The following is an 18,554-nucleotide window of genomic DNA, read 5'->3' on the forward strand; positions in this document are numbered from 1 at the left end:
CTATAATAACAGGAATAATCCAATCTGTGTAGTCCTGCTGGGCTCCCTTCAACTTTATGGAGGGATCTGAGCTGATCAATGGAGAAGGGGAGCAGAAGGCACAGTGCACCCTTGCACCTTGCCTTTCCGCATCTGACCCCCTTCTCCTCTTGGGAGGCTGAGCTCTCACGCCCCAGGCTCCCACGTAGAAGGGTCACCCATGTGATCTTCAGTGTTGGTGTTGTCACAGACGACTCACCCAGAGGCCTTTGCTTTCTACACAGGCTCCTGGGAAGAGGATCACACTTAAACAATATCCTACATACAAGGAGGGAGAGTTTGCAGACCATCTGAGAGGCATTCTTGGTGTCTGTTTTAGAACATAGACTATTGCTGTGGTCATGGTGCCACGGGTGATGCTGGAAAAGCAGGAGCAAATTGAGTAGAGTTGTAAGAAAATCAGAGAAACAACAAACCAATACACAGAGGAGACAGGAAACCTACTCCACAGATGACGCTATTTGAACCATTTTCCAGGTTACCCCGCAGCTGACGTTAGCTGAGTTGGGGTGTTCTGAGCTCAGATGCACCACAGCACAGAGCAGAGCATTTTGACTGAGGACTTTGCTTCTGTCTCCCAGGTACTGTCAAAGCGCCCTGTAGTGGCTGCTGTGGTCTGCCCTTCTCCAGATGCTGAGGGTGGTGTTGGCGGTTACGACTCAGGGGAGAGGGTCCTGCTACAGAGCTCCATGCTACCAGCCGAGGTCTCTACTGGGTCCACAGCACAGCTCAGCCCAGCCCCCTGCCTCCCCCATGCCCAGCTAGAGATGCTCAGGGCACCTCCACTTCCTGCACACACTCAATCTCCCTGTCAGAGTGGTCCTGGTCCTCCTGATGGGCACAGGTTTTGCTCCAAGAGAAAAATCCCATAAACAAAGTATAGGTAAGAAACACCAAAAGACGCAGATTTATTTTCTTTAGATTGCAAAGTCCTGTCGAGGAGCCAGTTATTTGCCTGACCTTCTACCTTTCTAGGTAGCTAGTTACAGTTTTCTCGCGCTCTCTGGGTACCTCCTTCCCTCCCTGAGAAACAGAATTCAGAAATGGCATACACCTTCGTGTGTCCCTTCTAATGATAAAATGGTTAATGAATCCAACTAGGAACCATGAGGTTGCAGGTTCGATCCCTGGCCTTGCTCAGTGGGTTAAGGATCCCGCATTGCCATGAGCTGTGGTGTAGGTCGCAGACGTGGCTCGGGTCCTGCGTTGCTGTGGCTGTGGCATAGGCTGGCAGCTATAGCTCTGATTAGACCCCTAGCCTGGGAACCTCCATATGCCGAGGGAGTGGCCTAGAAAAGGCAAAAAGACAAAAAAAAACCCAAAACCAAAAACCATTTTTTTCTAATTCTCAGTATGTCTGACTTGGCTCTGGTTTGATACTAGGTCTGGCTTAGCTAATTACTTTATAGTGTGGATTTCTTTTCATAAATCGAATGCCTTTAATCTGCTACTCTAAGATAGTGGGAAAACAAATTTAAATAATGTGATACCTAAAAGCATTTAATCGATGATATTATGTTTGCAAAATGTATTACATTAGCAATATTTTGAGTTTCCCGACTTTCTGGATTAAACAATAGAAATAAATGACAATAATACATAAAGAACAGGCTTAACTTTGAGTCACTAGGTCAATCTTTGTGATGGCTTTTTGATATACTTTGCACAAATTGAGGAAGTACTTCACATTACTGACTGAGCCAAAAAAAAAAAAAAAAGGTTTGCAAATTAGGTAGTTTCCAGTTTTTTGCTTCCAACAAAATTGAGGCCAGCATAAACAGGTTTTCAACTGATAAAGTGCAATAAAAATAATCTTGATGTTAGATTACCATACTTTTGGCAGACAACGTCAAAGGAATATGTAGACCAGTAGTCCCTTGCTGCTAGAACACGAAATATTGGCTGCGAACTGGCTCAATCCACTTGGCTCCTCATGCTTGTCTCTTTCCTTTGACAGCATCGGTGGCTCCCAATGGTTAGAAGTGAGTGAGTGCCAGAGGCCCTCCCTTCTGAACTTGCCTTGAGGTCGTTCATAAGAATGAAAGCAAATCTCAGATCAAATCTGGGGACACATAGCAAGCGATGACATGGCCTGTTTTGGTAAATGGAGGAGTCCCAGCTTCCTATCCCTCAGGTGTGCTGAAATGTATACTCATGAGAGAGTCTCATAAAGCAAAGGTGATGCTCCTGGCAGCTATCTGCCAGCCTTCTCATCAGAGCAGGGAAAGGCAACCTCCAGGATCGCAGCAGACACTACACCCAATTCATGCAAGGGGAGAGAGGCACACACAGCCTCTCAGCTCATCCACTCTTGGATGGCCCTTAATTCATCAACTGGTAGTGATCCCTAACAGCCCATATACCAGTAAGGGAGCCTTTCGTGCAGATTCAGAAAGCTATGCCCACTGCTAGAAGCACGCTCCTCTAGGGTGTGAGCACCAATGTAGGATAGTTTTAGTAGTTGCAGAAGCTGCCCCTAGAATCCGTATTCCTGAATCTGTAAGAAAGAGAAAGGACAGACCTAAGGGAGCAACTAAAATTCCTGTGCCCACACATGTACGCGGCATCAGATGGGACAGATGTCATCACAGTGTTTGTACGTGGACAGTGTGGCTTCTGGATGCAGTGGTCTTCACGGCAAGTTACTCTCCTGTCCCTTAAAAGAATGGTGGTAAACTAGATACCCTTCAAATACTTGCAGGTTGGCATCTCATTTTTTTTTTTTCAAATATTGCAGAGTTCCCATTGACGCAACAGGATCAGCAGCATCTCTGACGCACCAGGACACAGGTTCGATCCCCAGCACAGTGGATTAAAGGATCCAGCATTGCTGCAGCTGTGGTTTGGGTGGAAACTATGACTCGGATCTGAACCCTGGCCAGGAAACTCCCTACGACTGACTCGGGGCACCCAAACAAACAAAAAATTTCGAAAGTTGCGAAGATGCAATTTCTGTTACATCCCTATGTACATGTGTGAACAGAATTTAAACACCATAGTGATTTTATTTTATTTTTTATTTGTCTTTTTCGGGCCACACCCGAGGCATATGGAAATTCCCAGGCCAGGGGTTTTACCAGAGCTGTACCTGCCAACCTACACCACACAGCCACAGCAACGCAGGATCTGAGCCGCGTCTGCAATCTACACCACAGCTCGAGGCAAATTTGGATCTTTATCCCACTGAGCGGGGCCAAGTACTGAACCTGCATCCTCATGGATATTAGTCTGGTTCTTACTCCACTGAGCCACAACAGGAACTCTCTCACGGTGATTTTATAGCCACCTTCCCATTTAAAACATTGATGAGTGGGGTCTAATTTAACATTCAGAAATGTTATGCTTTCCTTCTCCTCTTTCATTTGTGTGCACAAGAAATGTTTTTTTCTTAATCCAACCATGAACATATGAATAGGTTTAGATTTATTTAAACACATAAACAGATTTAGAATCTAACTTGTAATCTAAAAATCTCGCCAAGGATCTCATCATTTTCCTGTGGTAAGTGTTTCTGTCCTTTTGTGACCTTTCTCTTAAAGAGGGAAGGAACATATCGGAAGTGATTTTCCAGGAGTTCCCACTGTGGCTCAGTGGGTTAAGAACCTGACATCATGTCCATGAGGATGTGGTTCTATCCTTGGTCTCCCTTAGTAGATGAAGGATCCCGGGTTGCCCCAAGCTACAGTGTAGGCTGCAGATGTGACTTAGATCCAGTGTTGCAGTGGCTGTGGGTAGACTTGCACCTGCAGCTCTGATTCCACCCTGAGCCCGGGAACTTCCATATGCCTCAAGGGTGGCCGTAAAAGGAAAAAAAAAATAAAAGTGATTTCCCAAACTCCTGTCCAAGCTGACTTTACACCTGCAGGTAGTTCCGAGTATTGAGGGGGACACACCTGGAACAGTTGGCGATCTCCACGCGGGGGCCCTCGCACGGCCAGCCGCCGCACTGGGGGGCCGGGCTGTCACAGGAGCGGGTGCGGCAGAGGCAGGAGCCCACGGCGCTGCCGTCCGTGTGCGAGCAGGGTGTCCACGGAGACCACGCGCCGAAGCGCCCGTCCACGGTGAGGTTCCGCGTCTGGGAGACAGAAGCAAAGAGGTCAGAAAGAGTTAGGGCTGCAAATATAATAGAGGAACGGGTGAAATCTCTTTCACAAGACCCCTGGAACTCATTTAGAATATTTCCTGTGACGATTCAGAAGAGATGAACGGCGGGGGGGGGGGGGGTTCAAAGTAAAGCAGCAGAGGTCACGGGTGGAGACAGTGATGGAAGCTGGGGTCCGGGGGGTGGGGGCAGGAGGCAGAGGGAAAGAGGGATGTAAGAGTTGGGGGAGGGGCAGAGGAGGGAACTGTCAATCAAGCAATGGCCTGTCAATCAAGCCGTGGTAGGACTGTCCCCTCCCGTGAGAAACCCAGGGAATAAGAGGAACTGGAGTGAAGAATCACAGATGGACAACGCTGTTGAATTTTTATGTATCTTAAAAAACTGAAAGATTGATGAACTAGTTTTATTTATGACCTGGCTTGGCCTCAAAAATGGCTTCAAACTAACAACATGTCATTGATAAGAGTAAAAGAGCCCAGATTAAGCAATGCGTTTACTCCTTGTTAGGGACATTCTGGTCAAACCCATACTATCTCCACATGCAGAGAAAGCAGAGCTGAGGACTGAACTGGGAGCCAGGACAGGGTCAGAGCGGGGGCCCGGATGCCCCGTGATAGGGATGCTCTGAAGGCCCTGGGCCGGGGGTGGGTGGGGCAGGGAGGGAGAGCCTCACCAGCTGTTTCCTGGCCCAGGAGGCCCAGTTCCAGGGAGGTGGAAGACTGGACCACGATGCCACCTCACCTCTGATAAGGTCATCTTCTCAGGAGCTACAGAGGGTCCCTAAGATTTGAGAGTCACGAGGCGCAGCCTTCAGGTCAGCCAACCCCACAAAGGAATCTCCCCTCCAAAAAGGGATAGAAGAAGACCTAAGGCCCCCCCCCCCCCAACCCCACACTTAACATGGGGACTTGTGCGTTTCTTAGAAAACAGGACAGCAAAGAGAGGATTACAGGTAAATTGCACGCTTTACCCTCTGCTGCTGGCTGCCCCCGGGGTCCTGTCCAAAGGTCAGTGCCCTGGACACTGATTCTGGGGATGAAAGACCCATCGGCCCCACAAGAGATCAATCCCATGATGACACAGTCAGTTCCTTTGGGGCAAGAAACTACGTGCACATCCTGTTTCAGAACAAAGCCGACTCCGAACTTTGTGTGTGAGCATCCGGGCCAGCTTTGCCTCTGCTCCATTACGTCTCCAAACACAGCAGGGAGGAGGAAGCACGTTCATGTCTCTCCGAGGGCTGGTTCTCATCTCCCGATGCCACAGTTGTGACTCTGTCCTTCCCCTCTCCTAGCCACACTCTAAAGCTTTGTACCCACTAACTGCCTGGCTATTTCTGTAAGAAGCTGCACAGAGCGGAAGAGGATGGAACTGCGTCATCATCTGGAAGCTTCTCCAGACCCTACCCAGACAGAGTGAGGGCACAAAGGCAGAGTTTTCCTAAGAGGAAAATACCCCTGTGTCTATGGTCCCTGGAACCCCCCCACCCCGGACCATCGTTGATAAAAATGCAGCTCGTAGAGTTCCCGTGGTAGCTCAGTGGTAATGAACCCAACTAGGATCCATGAGGATGTGGTTCGATCCCTGGCCTCGATCAGTGGGCTAAGGATCTGGTGTTGCCATGAGCTGTGGTGTAGGTCACAGATGTAGCTTGGATCCCAAGTTGCTGTGGCTGTGGAGTAGGACAGCAGCTATAGCTCCAATTCGACTCCTAGCCTGGGAACCTCCATGTGCCATGGGTGCAGCCCTAAAAACATTAAAAAAAAACTTTTTTTAATTAAAAATTAAAAAACGCAGGAGTTCCCATTGTGGCTCAGCATAAATGAATCTAACCAGCATCCAGGTTCGATCCCTGGCCTCGCTTAGTGGGAGCTGTGGTGTAGGTCACAGACGTGGCTTGGATCCCATGTTGCTGTGGCTGTGGCTGTGGCTGTGGTGCAGGCCGGCAGCTACAGCTCCTATTCAACCCCTAGCCTGGGAACCTCCATATGCCGGGGTGGGGTGCGGTGGCCCCAAAAAGACAAAAAAAAAAAAACAAAAAAAAACAATGTAGCTCCTAACCTGACTGTAAGGAGATCTTAGTGTTTTATGGGAGAACATAGCCCCGAGTGAGTAGGAGTTCAAACCACTAATTTCTCACCTGAATTTGCTGTTACACCAGCCAAGGCCCTGCTACATGGGAGTTTCAGCATTCAGCCTCCACTCCTTTGATAACCCTCCGGTTGCCTCTGGCTGAGAGGGCATTTGCACAGGTAGAAGAGGGCTCAGCAGGTGCCCTCACTGGCACGGACCATGCTCACCAATGCTCATGCACTTCTATGTCCAAACACCTGCCCGCCAAGTAAATGTGGCTATGACTGCTCTACTGCAAAAAGCATGAACCCTTCGCTCAGGGAGCCAGCATCAAGGTTAACAGTGGTCCCACAATATATGTGTAACATGTTACACAATAAAGGTCTAAGCATAGTAATCACTACTATTACTTCGTGAGTGTGCTGCCAGTCTCGGGAGCCCTGTGAAGTCAGCCCCCCTCTACTTCTCTGCCCTCGGGGGGTGGAGTATAGGGCTGGGTGTGGGGGTTGACCCACCAGCCACCTGCCCTATGGGGGGGGCGATCCTTCGATGGTAAAGCGGAGCAATGAGAGTTTCTGCCTCTACGCTGTGCTTGGAGGCTAAAAATAGCACCTGCAGACTTGTCAGGTGGGTGGCACAGGGGCCATAGCCCAGATCAGGGCACACTAGGGGAAAAGGCGTTGCATGGATCAGACAGAAATGATGCCGAGCTCCATTTTTTTTTTTTTTGGCTTTTTGCCATTTCTTGGGCTGCTCCCACGACATATGGAGTTTCCCAGGCTAGGGGTCTAATCGAAGCTGTAGCTGCCAGCCTACTCCAGAGCCGCAGCAACGCAGGATCCGAGCCGCGTCTGCGACCTACACCACAGCTCACGGTAACGCTGGATCCTTAACCCACTGAGCAAGGCCAGGGATCGAACCCGCAACCTCATGGTTCCTAGTCGGATGCGTTACCCACTGTGCCACGACGGGAACTCCCGGAGCTCCATTTTGACTTGACAAATGCAAATATGGTCCCTCGTTCCTCCCTCTGGGCATCCAAAATGACGCTCTATGTCAGACGAGACCCAGATCTGGAAGATGAGGAGCTCAGTTCCCCAGCCTTGTCTGTGTGCTTTTGGCACAAAGGTGTTGGCTGGAAGGGGAAACCGGGGACGAGAATTCTCACAGAGGGAGAAGAAGGAGAAGGGCAGCTTCCACCGATTGGAGCATTTTCACCTTGAAAACAAGCCACAACTCTCATGCACATTACTGAGGTTTGGCTCCCTGGCTGGGTTTGGACAGGAGACCAGCGATTCCTTATTGAGCTGTGATCGGTGGACGGATGCATGGTGGAAAGAGGGATTTCAGGGCACAGGACTGGATTATGTCACCATGGTGCGGCTCTGTGTATGATGGAGGGGCAGGTGGCTGTGCCTCTCACACCCCAAACACACACACACACACACACACACGTCACAGCTCACAGAAAATGGTGCAAAAACCTAAAGAGCTTAAAAGCAAATGTTTAAAGCCACAAGAAAAACCAACCAAAACAGAACACTGGAATTCAGGTAGTTTAACACATCACGTTGACCCTAAAATTTTACATCAAAAATGTCCTCCTCCTCTGAAGGCCTGCTGTTCTCTGGACGAGGCTCCAACTCAGCCCAGAAGGGGCCAGAAGCCTCTAGAATGTTGCGGGAGGGTCGGGAAAAGGGAGCCCTGGGTGTGACAGTAGAAAATATCAGCCGCAGAGATGAAGCTCTGTCTTCAGCACCTGGATTTATGGATCCTGGCGGGCGTGTGAAACAAAGGAAAGCAATGAAAGCACTTGGGCTGCTCAGCCTGCCGGGCTGCTGGGGAGAGGGCAGGACAGGCTGGGGAGGCCCGTGGCGCACCCTGGCTGGACCCAAGACAACAAGAAAGCCTGGAGGGGAGAGAACAATCTGCAAGTGGGGGAGCCCCAGCCCCTGGGGCAGGGAGTGGATGGGGAGGGGGGAACAGGGACCAACCAGCACAGTGACCAGCATAATCAGGAGAGGCTCTACGAGACTTCGGGCTTCCTCCATTAGCCTCCTTGGCTGCGAAGGTGTGAAGGGCAGTGCATGCTAGGGAAGTCGGTGTGACCTTTTTTTTTTTTTTTTGTCTTTTTGCCTCTTCTAGGGCCGCTGCTGCGGCATATGGAGGTTCCCAGGCTAGGGGTCCAATCAGAGCTGTAGCCACCAGCCTACGCCAGAACCAGAGCAACACAGGATCCGAGCCGCGTCTGCGACCTACACACAGCTCATGGCAACGCCAGATCCTTAACCCACTGAGCAAGGCCAGGGATCGAACCCACAACCTCAGGGTTCCTAGTCGGATGCATTAACCACTGCGCCACGCCACGGGAACTCCCGTTATGACTTTTGAAGGTCTAGTAATTGCCCTCCCTCCCCACTGTTGATTAGAAGCTTTTGAAGGGACAGTTATTGGGGGACCGATGAGAAGATTGAGAGCAAAGACAGTTCTCTTAAATCCCTCCTGGCTTCTGTTTCTTTGTCTTAAATACAAAGGAAATAGCCCAGAGATGGTTAGGCTCTCTTAAACTACAAGAGAGCTTAAGGACATCTGGGTATAGAAAAATCAAGGACTTCTGAAGTCAGCAGGAAATCCACTATGATGGTGGCGAATGGAGATGGAAGCAGAAGGCACTCAGAATGTCAGAAGAGGACATTTTATGATGGAAAAATACCCGGGATTTGGCAAAAGCTGAAAGAATAAGCCAGTGACGTGTGGAAAGGGACCAGCAGGGCCATGAATCAAGCTGCCAGCAGAGGTGGCCTTTCTGCGAGATAAACTTACCAGTCAGGGGACACACTGGTCTGAGTGAGCGACATGAATTAAGTCCTCGTAAAAGGCCCCTGGTCTCTCTATCTCACTTTACCCATGGGAAAACTGACACTCAGAGGTCACTCAATTTGCCCCAAGTCGCTCTGATTGTAAAAGACTCAACCATCAGTCTAAATAAGCTAAATCCAGGGCCTGTAATCTCAGCCATTTCATTCTGTAAATGATTCTCATACGGATGAGCGTCTTAGGGAAATCAGCTTCGTATATTTTTTTTTTTTTTGTCTTTTTTGCTATTTCTTTGGGCCGCTCCTGCGGCATATGGAGGCTCCCAGGCTAGGGGTCAAATCGGAGCTGTAGCCACCGGCCTACGCCAGAGCCACAGCAACGCAGGATCCAAGCCGTGTCTGCAACCTACACCACAGCTCACGGCAACGCCAGATCGTTAACCCACTGAGCAAGGGCAGGGATCGAACCCGCAACCTCATGGTTCCTAGTTGGATTCGTTAACCACTGCGCCATGACGGGAACTCCAGCTTCGTGTAATTTTACCCCCCATCGTGTAATACCCAAGTTCCCTCTGACTAGGAAATAATGGACTTCCAAGAGACATGCTAAGGGAGATGCCATGTTCGTTACCAAGCATAATCCTCAATCCCACTCTTGATTTATTCATGTTCAATTCATTCATTCCCAGCTGATCAAGGATACAGATGCAGCTGCTGAGCACAGAGGTCCCTGGAGCAGGTCTTTATTCCTGGACTCTAACCAACATTCTCTTAGGACTAAATTGAAGTGCTATGTTTTCTGTCTGGATTTTTTTTTTCAGAAGGTAAAAGATTTTCTTTTATTTACTTTCAAGGCCTCATGCACCTTTTGTGCAAGACTGTAACAAAACGGGACATTGAATGTGCTCCCTGGAAAGTCTTGTGTCATGTGATGACGTCTTGTGTCATGTGATGACATCAACTTACTATCATCCTCAAGTCTATCTGTGTACATGAATTACAGGATGGAACTAGCATCTGTGAAGAGAACCAGGCTGGAGCATTGTGTGGCTGGCAAGGCAGGCAGTAGAAACAATCTTTATTACCCCTGAATCCCGGTCCTACCATCTGCAAATGGAAGTGATGGAGTTCCCGTTGTGGCTCATGGTATCGAATCCGACTGGTATCCATCAGGACGAAGGTTCGATCCCCGGCCTCACTCATTGGGTTAAGGATCTGGCGTTGCTGTGAGCTGTACGTCACAGACATGGGTCAGATCTGGCGTTGCTGTGGCTGTGGCGTAGGTCAGCAGCTGCAGCTCTGCCTTGACCCCTAGCCTGAGAGCTTCCATATGCTGCAGGTGCAGCCCTAAGAAGCAAATAATAATAATAGTAATAATAATAATGATAAAGTAAAAATAAAATAAATGGAAGTGAGAGATAAAGTCATGACTGTTACATGTGATACTGCATTGAAAGGGGTCTAACATGGCCCTGAGCACCTGGTCTAAACACCCATCTAACCCGCATTCCCTTGTCCTTCTTTTACAATAGATTTCAGTGACACCTCTCAGGCTTTCTGTACATACTGCACGGGTGACAGATGGGTCACCAACCCCTGATCCCACGTATCAGCTGCTGCTCCTGGAGATGTTGGCAGCGGGTGGGGGCGGGGGTGTGCCATGGTCTTGCAGATGGATGTCAGCGTTGCTGGATTTAAGTCCTGTTTTCTTGCCCAGTGTAGGTGCCACATCCTGAGTAAACCTGTGTCTCTGGCCTGTGGTATTTCCATCTAAATAAAGGGATCTGGGCTTAATCCTTTCCAAAGTCCCCTTCCACTCCCAGGATGATAATTACACAGCAGCCAGGGAGGGATCTGTTCTTTCAAGATATTTAGGTGCTTATTTGGTCTCTGTATCTTGCTAGTTACAGCACGAGGGATTTTTAAAATAAATACATACTTTTTTTTTCTTTTCTTTTTAGGGCTGCACTTGAGGCATATGGAAGTTCCTAGGCTAGGGGTCAAATCAGAGCTACAGCTTCAGACTGCCACAGCCGTGCTGGATCCGAGCTGCATCTGTGATCTACTCCACAGCTTGTGGCAACGCTGGATCCTTAACCAGCTGAGCGAGGCCAGGGATCAAACCCACGTCCTCACTGTGTTGGGTTCTTAACCCTCTGAGCCACAACGGGAACTCCCTGCATGGGGTATTTTGGAACAGACCATGGCAGGCCAACCCCATGGGCTTACACAAGATGTGGGTGCTATTTAGGAATAAATACCTCACGTAGATTCTTAGACCAAGCTATCCTTGTTAAGTAACATCACATGTTATGCAGGACATGCATATTTTAGAATCGCTCTAGGTATGTAAATTTATACCTTGCTTGAGGACTATGAATCTCTTACACTGAGACCCGTGTTTTCTTTTTTCTTTCTTTTAGGGTCGCACCTGTGGCACATGGAGATCCCCAGGCTAGGGGTTGAATCGGAGCGGTAGTTGCCAGCCTATGCCACAACCACAGCAATGCCAGATCCGAGCCAAGTCTATGACCTACACCACAGCTCACGGCAATGCCGGATTCCCGACCCCCTGAGGAAGGCCAGTGATGCAACCTGCATCCTCACGGATACTAGTTGGATTCCATTCTGCTGAGCCATGATGGGAACTCCAAGACCAGTGTCTTCAATTGCAATTATATAAGCAAAGAGAACATGAATCAATAGTCAGTGAATGATTGTCCCATCTCCTGGACAAGAGAAATCCATGAACATTTTTAAACAGGGATCTGTTAGTGGAAAATAGGTCTCCTTCTTTCCCAATAAAATAAAGCTTTTCTTCCATTTCAGTCAAAAATCAAAAAAAAAAACAAAAAACCAAAACTATAGAAGCAAATGACACTTTTATAATGACCACGCCCATAGCATATGGAAGTTCTCTGGTCAAGAATTGAATCTGAGCCTCAGCTGTGACCTATGCCACAGCCGTGGTAATACTGGATCCTTTAACCCACTGTACCAGGCCTGGGATCAAATCCAGGCTCCCACAGCAACTTGAGCCACTGCAGTCAAATTCTTAACCCATTTTGCCACAGCGGGAACTCACGCAACTGACATTTTTAATAGCTTTTGAAAAATACTTCTCCAGAGAAAAAATGCAAATGAACAAAATAAGAAATGAAAAAGGATAAATTACAATGGATACTGAAGAAATACAAAAAAAGAAAAAATAAGAGAATACTATGAACAATTGTATGCCAACGAGTTTGATGACCTAGAAGAAATGGACGACTTTCTAGAGACTTACAGCTTGCCAAAACTGAATCAAGAAGAAACAGATCAACTGAACAGACTGATCACTAGAAATGAAATTGAATATGTAATAAAAATACTCCCTACAAATAAAAGTCCAGGACCCGATGGCTTCACGGGTGAATTCTACCAAACATACAAAGAGGATCTTACACACGTTCTCCTTAAACTTTTCCAAAAGGTTGAAGAAGAAGGAACGCTCTCAAAGACAGTCTATGACACCACCATCACCCTGATTCCAAAACCAGACAGAGATACCACCAAAAAAGAAAACTATAGGCCAATATCTTTGATGAATATAGACACAAAAATTCTCAACAAAATTTTAGCCAATTGAATCCAACAACATATAAAAAAGATCATACGCCAAGACCAAGTTTGATTCATTCCAGGTTCCCAAGGATGGTTCAACATATGCAAAGCAATCAACGACATACACCACATTAACAAAAGAAAAGTCAAAAACCACATGATCATCTCAATAGATGCAGAAAAAGCATTTGACAAAGTCCAACATCCATTCATGATCAAAACACTTACCAAAGTGGGTATAGAGGGAACATACCTTAACATAATTAAAGCCATTTATGACAAACCCACAGCAAATATAATGCTCAATGGAGAAAAGCTGAATGTCTTCCCACTAAAGTATGGAACAAGGATGCCCACTCTCACCACTTTTATTCAACATATTTTTGGAAGTCCTGGCCACAGCAATCAGACTAACAAAAGAAATAAAAGGTATCCAAATTGGAAGAGAAGGGGTAAAATTGTCACTGTATGCAGATGACATGATACTATATACAGAAAACCCTAAGGACTCAATCCCAAAACTACTAGAACTGATCAACAAATTCAGCAAAGTAGCAGGATACAAGATTAACATTCAGAAATCAGTCACATTTCTGTATACTAACAATGAAATATTAGAAAAGGAATACAAAAATACCATACCTTTTAAAATTGCACCCCAAAAAATCAAATGCCTGGGAATACACCTGACCAAGGAGGTGAAAGACTTATATGCTGAGAACTATAAAATATTAATCAAGGAAATTCAAGAGGATTCAAAGAAATGGAAAGATATTCCATGCTTCTGGTTGGAAAAGTTAATATTGTAAAAATCGCCATACTACCCAAAGCAATCTACAGGTTCAATGCAATCCCTATCAAATTACCCAGGACATTTTTCACAGAACTAGAACAATCCAAAAATGTATATGGAACCACAAAAGACCCAGAATTGCCAAAGCAATCCTGAGGAACAAAAACCAAGCAGGAGGCATAACTCTCCCAGACTTCAGGCAATATTATGAAGCCACAGTCATCAAGACAGCGTGGCATTGGTACCAAAACATACAGACAGACCAATGGAACAGAACAGAGAACCCAGGAACAAATCCAGACACCTACAGTCAATTAATCTTCAACCAAAGAGGCAAGAACACAAAATGGGGAAAAGACAGTCTTTTCAGCAACTGGTGAGGGGAAAACTGGACAGCTGCATGTAAATCAATGAAACTGGAACACACCCTCACACCATGCACAAAAATAAACTCAAAGTGGCTTAAAGACTTAAACATAAGGCAAGACACATTCAAATTCCTAGAAGAGAACATAGGCAAAACATTCTCTGACATCAACCTTACAAATACTTTCTCAGGTCAGTCTCCCAAAGCAACAAAAATAAAAGCAAAAATAAACCAATGGGATGTAATCAAACTGACAAGCTTTTGCACAGCAAAGGAAACCATTAAAAAAAAAGACAACTTACAGAATGGGAGAAAATAATTTCAAACAATGCAACTGACAAGGACTTAATATCTAAAATATACAAACAACTTATACAACTCAACAGCAAAAAAGCCAACAGCCCAATGGAAAAATGGGCAAAAGACCTGAGTAGACATTTCTCCAAAGAAGATATACAGATGGCCATAAGAACATGAAAAAATGCTCAACATCACTGATTATTAGAGAAATGCAAATCAAAACTACAGTGAGGTATCACCTCACACCAGTCAGAATGGCCATCATTAATAAGTCCACAAATAACAAATGCTGGCGGGGGTGTGGAGAAAAGGGAACCCACCTGCACTGCTGGTGGGAATGTAAGCTGGTACAACCACCATGGAGAACAGTATGGAGGTACGTCAGAAACTTATACATAGAACTACCATATGACCCAGCAATCCCACTCTTGGGCATATATCCGGACAAAACTCTACTTAAAAGAGACACATGCACCTGCATGTTCATTGCTGCTCTATTCACAAAAGCCAAGACATGGCAACAACCCAGATGTCCATTGACAGATGATTGGATTAGGAAATGCGGTATATATACACAACGGAATACTATTTAGCCATAAAAATAACCAAAATAATGCCATTTGCAGCAACATGGATGGAACCAGAGACTCTCATACTAAGTGAAATAAGTCAGAAAGAGAAAGACAAATACCATATGATATCACTTATATCTGGAATCTAATATAGGGCACAAATGAACCTTTCCACAGAAAAGAAAATCTTGGACATGGGGAACAGACTTGGAGTTGCCAAGGGGGAGGGGGAAGGAGTGAGATGGACTGGGAATCTGGGGTTAACAGACGCAAACTATTGCCTTTGGAATGGATAAGCAATGGGATCCGGCTGTATAGCAGGGGAACTGTGTCTAGTCACTTGTGATGGAGCATGATAATGTGAGAAAAAAGAATGTATACATGTATGTGTGACTGGGTCACCTTGCTGTGCAGTAGAAAATTGACAGAACACTGTAAACCAGGTATAATGGAAACAATTTTTAAAAATTAAAAAAAAATACTTCTCTAAGTCTGCTACATATTCCTGCTAGCCATTTCCGCCAGTTCATTTCTTTCTAAAAGAGTTAGAAAGAAATGAAATAATAATGAAATAATAATAATAATAATAATTAAAACAATCGTTGTTAATATGGGATTTTCCATTTTCTCTCTGTTACTCTACATAAGTCAGAAAGACATATGAATTCCTTTCTTATGGTTTACTCAAAGTGACATAATTTATTGTCTGTGGTTGGATGTGCTGCATATTCTAATCAAAAGTGTATCTTGGGGAGTTCCTGGTGTTGGCGCAGTGAAGGGTCTAGATCACCTGTCCACGTTTGGGGAGTGAGACAGGTCTAAGTCCTAGCCTTCGTGTCACTCTGCCCGATGCTCCCACTTACAAACTGAAGGATAGGCTTTGTGGCACAGAGAGTGCGAAGTGCAGGTTCCCTGATAGGAAACAGATGGACTGTTTGGGTGCCTCGGGCAGTTCTGAATGGAAGAAACAGCATGGACTTCAACGACCAGAATGCACCCCTTCTCTTCTCACCTCTGTCTTGCAGAGGTGTGGCCGCAAGTGACAGCACAGAGATCAGCAGCGGTGTAACAGCCACGTGACGTATTTTCTTTTTTTCTTCCTTTCTTTTTAGGGCTGATCCTGTGGCATATGGAAGTTCCCAGGCTAGGAGTCAAATGGGAACAGCAGCTGCCGGCCTAAGCCACAGCCACAGTACTGCAGGATCCAAGCTGCACCTGCGACCTACACCATAGCTTATGGCAATGCCAGATCCTTAACCTGAGCGAGGACAGGGATCAAACTTGCATTCTTATGGATACTAGTTGGGTTCATAACTCGCTGAGCCACGGTGGGAACGCCCTCCCTTTTCAAATATGCTGAAGTGAATAGCTTTTGCTCATATTCTCTGAAGAACAAAAAAAAAAAAAAAAAGAATTTGGGAGGACGTGACAGAGGGCTCTCAAGACAAAGGGGAAAAAAAGCTGGGTATTACCAGTGAGGCCCCAAAGAACTATATTAACAAGGGAAAGTGGGAAACTGCTGTCTGGATTCCGAGCATCTGGTTCTAAACACAGCGGAGTTTCTCCTTGTTCTGCAGGGTTCCCTGTGGGAACGTCCATTAAGCTGCTTCTCCCGGCCCTTCCCGTGACCCTAAGCAGTGTCAGGAGACTGTCCCTCATGGGGTTCCATCATAATATCCTGTAGTTTATTCTTTTAAAAGCTCTACTTCTCAGCTTCTGGAATTACAGCTCCCAGGGGATATTGATGGGTGTGGAAGTTGCTATTTTATTGGTGCTACAAAGGGAAAAATAGTCGACATAAAACCTGGAGATTAAAAAGCAAGCCTAAAACAGAGATGTGACATCTCACTTTCACACCAGCACTATTTTCTCTCAAGATATTTCTTTTCAAGAAGGCAGCAAAGTCCTGGCAGCATCATATGTGGCTCTGCGCAAGCTAAGGGGGTGAATGAGTGAAGGGAGCACAGACTGGATTTGCAAGGAAGGTTCTCAACACACGAACCTCAGGCAATTTGGGTTAGGATCTTAGGACATCCGGGTTTCGCATGGACATGTGTTTCTCGGGCTGGACACATGAGGACACTTACAGGACAGGTGGCGATGCTCTGCTCCCACTGCGTCATGCTCAGGCTCTCCTCCAGGCTCGTGCATTTCTTCATCACCACATCCCAGCCACAGTAGGGGTCCTGGGCCCCAATGCAGGTGCTGGAATCACACATTAAAGCATCAGCAGAAAGGCAGGTTTATCTGCTACAATAGATGCAAGCGAAGGGTCCATCCTGATTCCCTGGCATGGGAACTAGTTATGAGAAACAAAGGTGCAGTCTTCACACTAGAGAACATAGTTATCTGCCCACACGAGTAAGTATCTAATTAAAAATACATCACTAATTTTAGCTGAAATATCATTTTAGTCGAAATTTCGTTTTCAGAGATAAAGGGCAGACAACCAGATGACTATCTGTTCTAACATGAGCCTTCTGGTGTCAGGAACAATCTAAAGTCAGAATTTTGCAAGGCTCAAAAATACTAGCTGTTCCATGGGGTCCTGCTGTACAGCACAGGGAACTATATCCAATCACTTGTGGTAGAACACGAGAGAAGATGATATGAGAAAAATAATATGTAGGGAGTTCCTGTGGTGGTGCGGTGGAAACAAATTGGACTAATATCCATGAGGACCCAGGTCTGATCCCTGGCCTTGCTCAGAGGGTTAAGGATCTGGCGTTGCCGAGAGCTGCGGTGTAGGTTGTAGATGTGGCACGGATCCAGTGTTGCTGTAGCTGTGGCAAAATCGATGTAGCTCCGATTCGACTCCTAGGCTGGGAACTTCCATATGCCATGAGTGAAGCCCTAAAAAGCAAAAAAAAAAAAAAAAAAAAAGAAAAATGTACACACACACACATAACTGGGTCACTTTGCTGTACAGCAGAAATCGACAAAACATTGTAGATTGACTAATAACGAAAAAATTAAAAAAATATGCACAACTTAAAACAATACTAATTGTTGTCACCACCCCCATCATCATCATCACCATCACTGCCCCACAACCATCACCATCATCACCATCACAACCACCGCCACCATCACCATCACAACCACCGTCATCATCACCACCATCACCACCGTCATCATCACCACCACCGTCATCACCACCATCACCACCACCACCGCCATCATCACCATCACAACCACCGTCATCATCACCACCATCACCACCGTCATCATCACCACCACCGTCATCACCACCATCACCACCACCGCCATCATCACCATCACAACCACCGCCATCATCACCATCACAACCACCGCCATCATCACCATCACAACCACCGCCATCATCACCATCACAACCACCGCCATCATCACCATCACAACCACCGCCATCATCACCATCACAACCACCGCCATCATCACCATCACAACCACCGCCATCATCACCATCACAACCACCGCCATCATCACCATCACAACCACCGCCATCACCACCATCACCACCACCGCCATCATCACCATCACAACCACCACCCATCTACTCAGTAACAGTTATTAGTTTTGAACACCTACTATGATATATACAATAGCCTCATTTAAAAAGTTTTTATAGGAAGGTATTAATATTTTCACTTTATCATCGTCATCATCCCCTCAATGAAAGGTATTATTTGTAGAGCACCTACTGTGATATATAAAAATGTTATATCATTTAACCATTTAAACAGCTCTAAGATGGAGATATTATTATTTTCACTTTATTGATGAGACAATGGAGACAGAAAATTTCTAAAATTTGCCCAAGGACAAACAAATATACCCCAAATTCTGCAACACAGTTGGTTGAAATTTAATAAAATAGGGAAGTCTTCCTTTTGAGTACCATACCTTA

The 18,554-nt window shown here is 46.2% G+C and overlaps 1 protein-coding gene across 2 annotated transcripts in view; it reads right to left on the reverse strand.

Annotated features, from left to right (window-relative positions):
* Positions 1-18,554, reverse strand: part of SEMA5A (semaphorin 5A) — a 525,937-nt gene that overhangs the window by 77,264 nt on the left and 430,119 nt on the right. For both annotated transcript variants that reach the window (XM_047769187.1, XM_047769155.1), the window contains 2 exons: positions 16,753-16,870; positions 3,933-4,114 (listed from right to left, as the gene is read on the reverse strand). In XM_047769187.1, the coding sequence (XP_047625143.1) occupies positions 3,933-4,114; positions 16,753-16,870 (300 nt within the window). The remainder of the gene's footprint in view (positions 1-3,932; positions 4,115-16,752; positions 16,871-18,554) is intronic.

Source organism: Phacochoerus africanus, chromosome 1, assembly GCF_016906955.1.
Source record: "Phacochoerus africanus isolate WHEZ1 chromosome 1, ROS_Pafr_v1, whole genome shotgun sequence".
NCBI lineage: Eukaryota > Metazoa > Chordata > Mammalia > Artiodactyla > Suidae > Phacochoerus > Phacochoerus africanus.